This window comes from Chiloscyllium plagiosum, chromosome 4 (assembly GCF_004010195.1).
Source record: "Chiloscyllium plagiosum isolate BGI_BamShark_2017 chromosome 4, ASM401019v2, whole genome shotgun sequence".
Taxonomy (NCBI): Eukaryota; Metazoa; Chordata; class Chondrichthyes; order Orectolobiformes; family Hemiscylliidae; genus Chiloscyllium; species Chiloscyllium plagiosum.
Genome location: NC_057713.1, coordinates 123,847,687 through 123,861,438, shown reverse-complemented (window position 1 = coordinate 123,861,438; position 13,752 = coordinate 123,847,687). Strand labels below are relative to the sequence as shown.

General features: G+C 38.2%; 1 protein-coding gene across 6 annotated transcripts in view; it reads left to right on the top strand.

The window, feature by feature from the left end:
* LOC122549388 (polyamine-modulated factor 1-binding protein 1-like) overlaps positions 1-13,752 on the top strand; it is a 508,658-nt gene that overhangs the window by 283,101 nt on the left and 211,805 nt on the right. For all 6 annotated transcript variants that reach the window (XM_043689125.1, XM_043689128.1, XM_043689124.1 and 3 more), the window contains 2 exons: positions 874-1,116; positions 3,271-3,501. In XM_043689125.1, the coding sequence (XP_043545060.1) occupies positions 874-1,116; positions 3,271-3,501 (474 nt within the window). The remainder of the gene's footprint in view (positions 1-873; positions 1,117-3,270; positions 3,502-13,752) is intronic.

Below are 13,752 nucleotides of genomic sequence, written 5' to 3'. Positions count from 1 at the left end.
GAGAGGAAGTCGTACGAGGCTAGGTTGAGAGTTCTCGGCCTTTTCTCGTTGGAACGGCGAAGGATGAGGGGTGACTTGATAGAGGTTTATAAGATGATCAGAGGAATAGATAGAGTAGACAGTCAGAAACTTTTTTTCCATGGGTACAACAGAGTGTTACAAGGGGACATAAATTTAAGGTGAAGGGTGGAAGGTTTTGGGGAGATGTCAGGGGTGGGTTCTTTACCCAGAGAGTGGTGGGGGCATGGAATGCGCTGCCCGTGGGAGTGGTAGAGTCGGAATCATTGGCGACCTTTAAGCGGCATTTGGATAGGTACATGGATGGGTACTTAATCTAGGTTAGAAGTTCGGCACAACATCGTGGGCTGAAGGGCCTGTTCTGTGCTGTATTGTTCTATGTTCTATGGCAATTAATGCTACTCTATGGAACCAAATTGTTAATGCAGATAATTAATGTCCAACTCAAGGGCTACTTTTCTTTGATATTGCAACTGTCCTAATATTATACAATTGTGTCACGGAGCCAGATGCCTGTTAGCACTGTGAAGCTGACCTTTCACCAAAAGGTTAGCAAACTATGGGTGGCTGAATTAGTTAGATCACAATACTTACAGAAATTCGAGGTGGTTGCATGAAGGATCACTTTGAGGTCTCTTATAGAAGATTGCCATCTTTTTCCCACTGAAGAGGAATGATTTTGTGATCAGCTACATTTTGACTTCACCTATTGGGGCTGCAGTAGGGATCCTTGGCAGGGTTTAGGGAATTGATGTTAAGAGATTGGAAATTAATTTGAGTGAAACAAATTCACGCTGTAGAATTTCATGCTAGAGGAGTATCTTTTTGATGAATGCAGTTCTTTTTAAATTACAGATACAAGCCAATAAAAATAATATAGCACAATTGCAGAATGATTTGGATATCGCAAAGCAATCTTACGATATTGATTTGGAACGATGGTCACAGAAAAATGTTTTGTTGCAAAAGGAGCTGGATTCGACCATACTTGAATTGCAGGATAGTCTTGGCAAAGTGCAAGAATGTAAGACGATTACAGTGCAACTCAAAGAAGACTTGGAAAAAGCAAACCATCTTCATCGTGAGGCTGCAAGCCGAGTAAGTTTTAAGCAAACCCAGAATAGATGTATATTACACTAAGATTCAGTCAAGAAATTTTGACTAAAACCTTTTTTGAAGACAATGATTAGACTCAAATTAAGTAATATATTCATTTCAGTATGTTGTCTTTGCTAATGTCTTTAAGTTGATTATAAAACAAAACACTTCTTTAAAATTAACAGCAACCATAGAATTGTTAGAATTAGAATTAGATTTTATTGTCACGTGTACTCAAGTACAGGGATACAGGAGTACAGTGAAAAGTGTACAAAATTACCATTCTGGCGCCATCTTAGGTACCAAATAGAAAAATAGGAAATAAGGTTAGAAGTTCAATGTTAAAGTACTTCTTAGTATAAAGTAGAAAAATTAATAAATAAAGTTAAAAGGATGTTACAGGATGTCATTTGGCCCAACCAGTCTGCGATGGCTCTCCAAATGTGTGTCTTACCTCATGACCTTCTCCTGGCTTCTTCCATAATCTTGCAAACCCTTCCTTTTCAAACAACCATTTAATTCCTTTTCGAATATCTCAACTGAATTTGCCTTCACTTCACATCACTCTCAGGAAGTGCATTCAAATCCCCAAGCACCTGCTGCGTGAAAGAACTTTTTGTCATATAATATTTTTCTTGTTTTATGAATTACTTTAAATCTGTCCTCCCTCATTTTCAATCCTTTCACAAGTAGGAACATTTTCTCCCTACTTACTCTGATCACGCCTCTTATGATTTTGAATCCTTCAGTTAGATTTCCTCCCTGGCTCCTCTTCCCCAAGGAGACACAAGCACATAACCTGTTGCTATCTTCCATGAGTTGATTCCAGATTTATATTGAACTTATGACATAAGGATACATACATATTGATCCTGCACCCACTTTAGAATTGCACCCTTTATTTTATGTTGTCTATCCATGTTTAATTGAATAAAATGTGCCATCTGACACTTTTCTGCCTTGACCTTTATCTACTGGCTATCCAGCCAGTATACCAACTTGTCCAAGACCTTTTAAAGTTCTATGCTAACCTCCTCACAATTTGCAATGCTTTCATATCACCTGCAAATTTTGAAATTGTTCTCTGGACCCGAGAGTCTAAGTCATTATCATACAGCAGGAAAAGTAAGGGTACCAACACTGACCTCTGGGGAATTGAATTACAAGTCTTCCTCCAGCTCCCAAAACATTGATAGCTTTATTTTCTGTCTTTCAGCTTATTTTGTAGCAATGTTGCGATAGTCCTCTTTATTCCATGACCTTTAACTTTGCTCATGATTCTGTTGAGTGGCATTGTATTAAATTTCTTCTAGAAATCCTTGTGTACCACCCCAACAGCATTGTTCTGACCAACACTTGCTGTTACCCTCCATCAGAAAACTCTAGTAAGTTTGTTAAGCATGATTTTCCCTCATAAAATCTAGACTGGCCTTCCTTAATTTACCTTCATTTGTCTATGAGACTATGAATTTACTTCCAAATTATTGTTTCTAAATACTTCCCATCCACAAAACTTAAACTGACTGGTCATAGTTGCTTGGTTTATCCTTATAACCTTTCTTGAACAAGAGCAGAACATCTCCAATTCTCATTTTTTAAACATTGGATTTCCCAGGGGAGTTTGAGTTAGAAGATTTTAAACAGTTGGCATCAGTTCACAGAATCAAGGAAAAAAAAGACACCTGTGGTAGAATTTTGGTGAAATTACTCCAAATGAAAATTGTGCTTGCTGATATTTTTCCACTTATTAAGACAATAATTATTTCTGCCTGACAAATAATTACTATGCAGAAGAAAGCTTGTGGCATAATTGTGTATTAATTCAAGTAATCTTCTCTTGTGTGATATCTTCTATGAAACCTATTATGACTGTTCAGTTAAGCAGATGGTAAGCACATCCTGTGTATAACATTGATTGCTAAAATTAGGAAAAGATTTGTGATGTAAGCATGTCCTTTTATCTCTGACTTCTTCCTGGACTGGTCTGTATGTTTTAGTCAGTAGAAATGCGACACAAATGGTTTCTTGAAAATAAAATAAAAATCTTAAAATGTACCCATTAATCTGATATTTTTGTAGAAAGCTAAATAGCTCCAACATAAGCTAATGATAAAAAAAACCAATGCTTTGGAATGAAACAAACTGTTTCCACAGGTTGTACAGCATCAAGATGTTATCCAAAAACAGAATGATGAGAACTTGCATTTAAGAGAGCAGATTGATCGCTTAAATGATGAAATTATAGAAAGTCACAATCAGGCAAAAGTTTTTGAATCTACAATAGATCTGTACAAACAGAAATATCAAGCAAACACTGATAGAATCCAAGATCTGGAGAAACTTGTACAGAACTTTGAAGAAGAATCAAAATATTCAAGTAATCAGGTGTGTTGTCTTTTATGAGTAGTTCTGTTTTCTTGCTTCTTTGCATATTAACTATATTAATTATGTGTCCAATGTTACAAAAATACTTAGATTTGTTTTATTTTGAAATCAATACCATTGCAAAATAAGAGATTGTTTATCAGGAGCATTTTTTCTTCAGAATTACATGGTCAATAAACTACAGAGCAAATTATTAGCCTACTGGAGAATGTGTTCTGATTCACTCATTCACTCATTTTGCACGTAGATATTGTAGCTGCTTTTCTTCCTCAGCTACAGTATCAGGTGATAATTTATCAGAGATTTTAACCTCAATTTAGCTTCGTCATGCATTCACTTCTCTGAATTCACTGTACTCCTATCTTCCCTTGACATTTTCTTTCAGGTAAACTCCCCAGCCTACATATAGGACATTTTGATGATCTTGCCTTCTCTAGTGCTGTCATTATTTCCACCCTCCGAACACATCTTTCTCAGCATCCCAGCTCTATTTCCTTCCCTGGAAAAATATCAACAATCAAGACTTTGATCCACCATTCACAATAATGGTTCTCAAATTGTAGATCTACTCAAACAGACCTTCAGCTCCTCCTTTGATGTTATTGACCCTGTGGACACCATGATCATTCCTGCAGTTGAACCCTCATCTCCACGTACAATTTTTTTAGTTACACACCACCATATTGGCTAATAACATAAAGTGCTGTGGCAGAATCATCAAGGAACAATAATAACCAGCTTCTTTTCCTTGCTGTAAACTGCCTTCTTAAACCCTATCTTTGCATCCTCCATCTTGATATCTAACAAAAAGACTGACGTGTTCATGCACTTATTTGTCATTCAGACAATCTGATCAGCTGTCATTGCAACTTCTGTCCCTTATCCTACACCACTGGGCCAAACCTAATCTGAGGTGCTGCCTACCCCTATCCCTAAACCCATAAAGTTTACTAGTTTCTCTCCAATCTCTCCTCATACTCTCTCCAAGACCCATCTCATACTTCCTTGACTCTATTTATCTAGTATCCATTCCCTAAATTTTCCCTAAAATCTTTCTCTCTGTCTGTCTCTCTCTCTCCTCCTCTCCCTTCCTGTCTGAACCTCTCATCCTTCAAGACACTCCTTTGAAACTACATCTTCAATGCCTTAATTCTTAACTGCCATCTGGGCAGTTAGGGATGGGCTATAAATGCTGACCTTGCCAAAGATGCCCACATCTCATGAGTGAATAAAGAAGATAAAACATTTGGCCATTTAACCTAATATCTTCGTATGTGGCTCAGTGTCAAATTTTGCTTTATAATGTTCCTGTGAAGTGACTTGGGATGGTTTATTGCATTAAAGCTACTGTAACACGACAAATTATTGTTGCTGTTTTCTTTATTCCTAAGAGGATTCTTGCAGCTTTAGTGAGAAAGTATCTGAGGTGTTTCTCCAGATTGTGTTATTGATTGTGCCACTGATAGAGGTAGAAACTCGAGGTCTTATGTTATCATGTCAGTTTTTTAATATGAATTTACAGGAATAGTCTTGTGGGTGCATTTAATTTTGTCCGTATAACATTTTTTGTTAGCATTAATTCATTCGAAGATATCTGCCTTAACTTTGCCACGCATAGCAAAATTGAATTTTCAGAGGAAAAGAGATACGTTTGACCTGATGAAATTCCCAGCAGTCCAAGAAACCTTTTTCTAACCACATCTATGCTATTATGTTGCAATTGTTTTAATGTTTAAATTTTTTTTTTGTTTAAGAATTAGATTTTTGAGCATTGCGTTGCTAATAGGTCATGGGCAGCATATTTTCACATGCATTTCACTTTTTAATGAGTTCCTTTTTTGAGTTATTATGCAGACTTGATGGACATGAAAGCACAAAATTACTGGAACTGATTATCTTGTCTATAATACAGGTTTGTGACAGTTTGCAGGGTGCTATAGAACAGGTAAAAAGATAGAAAAAAGTCTTTATTCTTTTTCAAGTGGTATATATTTGCATCAGGCAAGTAAAATTAATGTGATTGAAATAATAATGCCTATCATTTAAATTTCCTGTTGTCCTGTTTTTTGAGGTTTTAAAGAACCACGCAATCACTGAGTTTCTGGGTTACTCTTAGATGTGTGGGAATCTGATGATGGGGAGAGGTGGAGGGGAGGAGGGGGTAGTAACATACATTTTGAATTTAAACATTTTGGAAACTTCTTTCAGCAGACAACAGTGTACCTTTAAGTCATGTTTGAAATCAAGAGAATTCTTAGACCACTCTTAGGTAACAGGAATATGGGTATGTAAAGTGAGTCAGCGAAGAACTGGCACAGAATATAATGTGAGAACTTTGTCCATTTTGGTAGGAAGAATCAAAAAGAAACATTATGTAAATGATGAGCGATCTGGGTATCCCAGTTGATGAATGACAAAGATTAGTATGCTGAAATAGCAATGACTAGAAAAGCTAATAGAATGTTATTGTTTATTGAGAGGGGAATTAACTACAAAAGCAAATAAATTATGATTCTGTTATTCAAGGCACTAAATAGAGATTTATCTGATAAATCTCTCAGCCCCCTTGGGCCTCCCCCACATTCCTGATGAAAGGCTTATACTCTCCTGCCCTTCTGATGCCGCCTGACCGGCTGTGCTTTTCCAGCACCACACGTTTTGACTCTGATCTCCAGCATCTGCAGTCCTCACTTTCTCATAACCTATGTAGTGTAAAAGATTGAGAATTTTCAAGCCTAAAGGGTGAACAGTGCAAGTATCCCCAAACTTTTGCACTGGTTGAAAATGATAATTAAAGCAACCTTCCCCATCCCATTCTCTGAAATAATTGGCCATGCCACAGATTAAAGTAATCATTCTGATGATCCTCCTCTAATTCTGCCTGGCCTTCAGAGAAGCTCCTAAAATTATGATTATTTTGATACATGGGTCATTCATAGACAATGTTTAAACATTTTAAAATATTTAAATATATTTATCTAAAAACCAACTTACTTGCGCAAATGAAACTTGCAAATTATTCTGTATTGCGTTTGTAAAGGCATGCTAAAATAATTAGAATCATGATACTTATCAGTGGCGAACCTATTTAAAACAGTTTGTTAGTGAATCCATTTTCACTTGAAGTATTAAACAAAACTGTACCAGGTTGCCATTCATAAAGATAACTAGAAATAAATTTAAAGATAATCAGAAATTGCTGAAAAAACTCCGCAGATCCTAGTTCTGAAGAAGAGTCACTGGAACCAAAACATTAACCCCATTTTCTCTGCACCTCTGCTGCCAAACATGTTGAGTTTTTCCAGCAATTTCTGATTTGTCTCTCATTTCCAGCATCTTCAGTTGTTTGGGTTTTTTTTGTTTCAAAATAATTTTAAATGTAAATTTATTTTGGACTTGCATTTTAAAATATAGCCTGATTTAACTGGTTACAACATAGAACAGTACAGCACAGGAACAGGCCCTTTGGCCCACCATGTCTGTGCCGACCATGATGGTATTCTAAACCAATGCCATCTGCCTGCATATGATCTGTATCCCACTATTCTCTGCCTGTTCATGTATCTGTCTAAATGCCTTTTAAACTTTGCTATCATTTCTGCTTCTACCACCTCTCCTGGCAGCAAGTTCTGGGCAACGACCACCATCTGTATAAACAAAAGCTTTTCTCACACATCACCTTTAAACTTTCCCATTGTCACCTTAAACCTATCCCCCCTAGTATTTGATATTTCCAACTTGGGAAAGAGACCATTTCTATTCACCTTATCTATGTATCTCATTATTTTACATACTTTTACCAGGTCATAGAGTTATCGATTTACGAGTCCTATAGCATGGAGACAAGCCCTTTGGCCCAAACTGGTCCATGCCGATCAAAATGTCCATGTATGCTAACCCCATTTCCCTACAATTCATATTGTTCCCTTCCATATCATTCTAAACCTTTTCTATCCGTGTATTTATCCAAATGCCTTTTAAATGTTGTTAATGTACCTTTTTCAACCACTTCCACTGGCAGCTTATTCCACATGTGTACTACTCTCTGTGTAAAAAGTTGCTGCTCAGGTTCTCTTTTATTCTTTCCCCTCTAACCTTAAACTCTAGTCTTCGATTCCCCAGTCTTGGAACAAAGACTCAATCCATGCCTCTCATGATTTTATACACTTCTATAATGTCCCTCCTCAGTCTCCTATGCTCCGAGGAAAAAGTCCTAGCTAGTCCATCCTCTCCCTATAACTCAGACAAATGAGTTCTGGCAATATCCTTGTAAATTTCTTCTGCACTCTTTCCAGTTTAATAACATTCTTCCTCTCGCAAGGTGACCAAAACTTAACATAATACTCTAAGTGCGGCCTCACTAGCGTCATGTACAACTGCAACATAACTTCCCAACTCCTATATTCAATGACCTGACTGATGAAGGCCAGTGTGCCAAAACCTTCTTCACCTGTCTATCTGTGACTCCACTTTCAGAGAACATGACCTCCAAGGTCCTTCTGTTCAACTCCAGTCCTTAAGGCCCTACCATTTACTATGAAACTCCTACCATGATTTGACTTTCCAAAATGCAAGACATCACAGTTATCTATATTAAACTCCATTTGCCATTTCTTGGTCCATTTCCCTGGCTAATCAAGGTCCTGCTGCACTTTTTGATAACCTTCCTCACCGTACACAATATTGCCTATTTTAATATCATCTGCAAACTCTCTAATCAACCTTGTACATTCTCATCCAAGTCATTGATATAAATAACAAACAGTCACCCTCTCAGCTTTCAGTGCATTAGTGAAAACAACTCAAATTTGTCCAACTTCTTCTCATATCTGAGACACTTCAATCCAGGCAACATCCTGATAAAGCTCTTTTACATCCTCTGCAAAGACTCCACATCCTTCCTTTAAATGTGGTGCCTAGAACTACATACAGTGCTCCAAATGTGGCCTGACCAAAGTCTTATACAGCTGCAACATGACTTGCTAACTTCTATAGTCAGTGGCCTGACTGATGAAGGCAAGCATGCCGATGCCTCCTTACCACTTTATCCGCATAGGTTGCCAGCCCAAGATCCTTCTATATAGCAATACTCCTTATACTTTCCCCACCTCTTACACTTGACTTTCCAAAATGCCTCACCTCCAATATTTCCAGTTCCTGCCTAACACTGCCGTAATTAGCCTTGCCCCAGTTTAACACTTTCACCTGAGGATTAGTCTTAGTCTTTCCCATAACAATTTTAAAACTTGCAGAATTATGATCACTGTTTTCAAAATACTCCCTATTGAAACTTTGAGTAGTTGATGTGGCTCATTCCCATAACACAAGATCTAATATGGCCTGTTCTCTCACTGGATTATCTACATTTGTTTCAAGAATCCCTCCTGATATATCTAACAAACTCTGTCCCATCTAAGCCCCAGCACAAGGGGAGTCCCACAACCCTGTCATTTTTACATCTTTGGTTCATGGGAGGTTTTATATTCAATGAGATGCAATTGAATTTGAGCAATAATTAAACAAAATGAAATTCAGTGCCAAGGTTTACTACCTACCATTACACTGTAATCGGCCATTGAGGAATTACCTTGACCTGACTGGGAAGCAATGCATACAAAATCTCAAGTGTAGCATAGAGACAGTGCCACTGAAGAATGGAAGCTCACATGCATGGAGTCATTTGTGTATATTTAACAATGCGAGCATGAAATAACAAAATCGGCAGTAACATGTCGAATAAACTCCAGGAAACCACCCAGTGCTCTGCCTGATGTGGTGGCCTTATCTCTTGGTCACTTATATGCCATGGTCCCCTCGTGACCAGGAATCACGTGAAGACAGCCTGCTTGCTTCTGATATTAATGAATGAGAATTGAGTACACAATTTCAATATTTGCCAATGGTGAAAAACATGGGAGCTTTGTAAACTGTGAGGAAAGTAGACTTGAAGAGGCTTATGGAATGGATGAACAAGATTTATTGAAGATAAATGTGTTTTGGAAGGATGTATAAGGAAAGGCAATTTAAAATAAAAGGGACTGCAGGAACAAAAAAACCTGGAAGTGGATGTGTTTAAAACTGGCAGAGCAGATTTACGAAATCACTGCAAAGGCATTTTGGATTTTGAGCTTTATAAATACAGAACAAAAGCAAGCATATTACGATGAACCTTAATAAACACTCCTTCTGTCTCAACTGAAATACTGTATCCAAATTTGTACATCTCACATCAGGAAGTATGTGAAGTCTTTCGAAGGACTTGTAAAATATATGTCTGAGTTTGGTTCTTGGTTTGTGTGCAAGGGGGAGTTTATAAAGGGATTCGTGTTTTCATTAAAAGTGCGATAAGCCAATGGTTATGTTTATCTGCAGCTATCATATATTTACTTGTAAGAAATAATAATTCATGTTCAGTACAGAAATCTGGTCCATCCTGTCTATCAGCTTTGGTCTGAAAGTCAGGTAAATTGGGGTATTGTGTGTAATTTACAAAAAGATTAACATGTTGTATGACTCCAGGAATAGTGGGGCTTGATTTATGATGCATTAACACTTAAATGCACCTTTATATAAGTTGATTTATTCATTTTATTCCCAGGAATATTTTCCGCAGGCTAGATTTTATGGTTCCCATAGGCCATGGTTTTATCAAGGGAGGGGGAATACGTAAAATATGATGGGTAGGTAGCCCACCGCCTTCCGACCCAATTTTAACACTTTCTTGTCATTCTGGTCCGATTCCTATTACCCCTTTGTGTTGAGACCTTGACGTGTCAAATTAACGGCAGGCAGGCACTGAGCAACATCCTCATCATGTTTAATGTACCTTCACTGAAACTCAAGTCGCTATTTGTTTAGACTAGTCATTGTAGGACAGCCTGCTTTAAAATCAGTCATTTTGCATACACCTTGCCCACCCATTCCTGCTGCATTCAAACTTTTGGCAAAGTTGCAATGTAAATGTGACTTATTTCTGTGGTACCTGATTTTCTTGAGAGCATTGATGTTAATCTCTAATCAACACAATTAAGAAAAATGTGCAAAATTGCCTATTACCACTGAAACTTCCATTTATTCTTTGTAATCTCCTGACTTAATTAATATTAAGGCATCATCCTTTATGACCTTTGCTTATTCTCAAACTCTGCTCTGTCTATCTTGTCCCTTACATTATAAGCATCTGTTAAATTTGTTTCTGGCTGAGATTGAGACAGAAGCTTATTTTCTAACATCTCAAATTTCAAACTTCTAATGTGTAAGTTACGCCACTACTTCACCTTCCTAAACTTTCATATTCTCTGAATCCAGCCTCTTGTTCAGCTTTTCTTCCTGTTTCCCCCAGTAACCTCAAGAATTCCTTCCAATCCATAAACACTTGCTTTGAATTCTCCTTTAACATACACTTGTTTGACCAGCCTATTCACATCGGCTTCCTGGTCTCCTTTAAATCAAACCTGTTGATGTGAAAAGATCTTGAAAGAAGAACAGGGGATTGGGGGAACAGAGAAGACGTGTGAAACAGAATGACTAAAAAAATCACTCAAGACTCAGGTGCACTTTCTTGTCAAAGGGCTTTATTATTTTATACAAGGGGAAGAAAACCTGTGCGGGACCCAAAGTTTTTCTACTGAACAAAGGTAAAAGTACACTTTTTGGCTAATACAAATCAATTTTATTATGAATTGCTTATATATACGTTCAATTAGATTAGTCATGTGAATGTGTGATCAGTTGATGGACTGTTCCAGGTCATCCCATGATCTCAAGATATTTTCCAGATCTCCTTATCACTTATCCTTATCTCGCAATACATCTCATTATATCACATTCCAGGCTTCAGCTCCTGCACCATTTATTCAGAAGTCCCTGCTAAATGCAAATGGACTTCTCTACCTTAAACTGAGTATCCATGGGAATGCACTTAAATCCCTTAATGCCTGTATACTTAAAACTCACTCTATTATATGTAGCCTGTGGCTCCAATTATTTGGGAGGGGGTGGGGGGGGAGGCGGTTGTCTTAACTGATGTCTTTCTATCCAAATGATCAGGACCAAAGTTTCAAACAGTCTGGTACAGAGGTTTCTATCAGCATTTGTCAAGAATGTTTCTTACCAAGGTATGTTTGCTTCTGCTTCAATAGAGTCCATTGTATCCATTTCACAAGACCCTTTTCTGTGTTATTTTAACCTCATTGCCTTGGATATGCTCCTTCTACAAATGCTGAAATGGCTCAAGCTTATGTTTAACTTTAAATATCAAATAAGACAAGCTGCTGTTTCAGCTAAAAATCTTCCTCAGCCATTTTATGTCAACTGAAAACCATTTTTTTAGTCATTTAATGTTAACTTCAGCCATGGGTAGCCTTAACAGATTGATCAGAGTGATGGAGACAGAAGCGTTGGAACATGGTGGCATATTGAACATAGAAATAGAACATTAAAACCAGTACAGGCCCTTTGGCCCCCGATGATGTGCGACCTGTGAAACCAATCTGAAGCCCATCTAGCCTATACTATTCCATTTTTGTCCATGTGTCTATCCAATGACCATTTAAATGCCCTTAAAGTTGGTAAGTCTACTACTGTTGCAGGCTGTGCATTCCAAACCCTTACCACTCTCTGAGTAAAAAAAACTACCTCTGACGTCTGTCCTATATCTATCATCCCTAAATTTAAAGATATGCCCCCTTGTGCAGCCATCATCATCTGAGGAAAAAGGCTCTCAGTGTCCACCCTATCTAATCCTCTGATTATCTTATAAGTCTCAATTAAGTCACTTCTCAACCTTCTCTCTAACGAAAACAGCCTCAAGTCCTTCAGCCTTTCCTCGTAAGAGCTTCCCTCCATACCAGGCAACATCCTAGTAAATCTCCTCTGAATCCTTTCCAAAGCTTCCAAATACCATAATGCTCCAGAACTGTACACAATACTGCAAATATGGCCTCACCAGCTGCAGCATGACCTCATAGTTCTGAAACTCAATCCCTCTACTGATAAAAGCTAACACACCGTAATCCTTCTTAACTACCTGATCAACCTGGGAGGCAACTTTCAGGGATCTACGTACATGGACACCGAGATCCCTCTGCTCATCTACACTACCAAGAATCTTATTATTAGCCAGTACTCAGCATTCCTGTTGCTCCTTCCAAAGTGAATCACCTCACACTTTTCTGCATTAAACTTATTTGCCACCTCTCAGCCCAGCTCTGCAGCTTTTCTCTGTCCCTCTGTAACCTACAACATCTTTCTGCACTATCCACAACTCAACTCACAATTAGTGTCGTTCACAAATTTACTAACCCAACCTTCTATGCCCTCGTCCAGGTCATTTATAAAAATTAAAAACAGCAGTGGGCCCAAAACAGATCCTTGCAGTACCCCACTAGTAACTGAAATCCAGGATGAATATTTCCCATCAATCACCACCCTCTTTCTTTTCAGCTAGCCAATTTCTGATCCAAACTGCAAAAATCACCCTCAATCCCATATCTCCGTACTTTGTGCAATAGCCTACCGTAGGGAACATTATCAAACACTTTACTGAAGTCCATATACACCACATCAACTGTCTTACCCTCATCCACCTGTTTGGTCACCTTCTCAAAGAACGTAATAAGGTTTGTGAAGCACAACCTATGCTTCGCAAAACTGTGTTGACTATCCCTAATCATCTGAATCCTTTCTAGATGATTATAAATCATATCTCTTTTAACCCTTTCCAACACTTTACCCACAACCGAAGTAAGGCTCGCAGGTCTATAATTTCCAGGGTTGTCTCTACTCCACTTTTTGAACAAGGGAACAACATTTGCAATACTCCAGTCTTCTGGCACTATTCTTGTAGACAATTATGACATAAAGATCAGAACCAAAGACTCGGCCATCGCCTCCCTGACTTCCCAGAGAATTCTTCAATAAATCCCATCCAGCCCAGGGGACTTAGCTATTTTTACACTTTCCAGAATTACTAACACCTCCTCCATATGCACCTCAATCCCATCTAGTCTAGTAGCTTTTATCTCAGTCATAGAGTCATAGAGATGTACAGCATGGAAACAGACCCTTCGGTCCAACCTGTCCATGCCGACCAGATATCCCAACCCAATCTAGTTCCACCTGCCAGCACCCGGCCCATATCCCTCCAAACTCTTCCTATTCATATACCCATCCAAATGCCTCTTAAATGTTGCAATTGTACCAGCCTCCACCACATCCTCTGGCAGCTCATTCCATACATGTACCACCCTC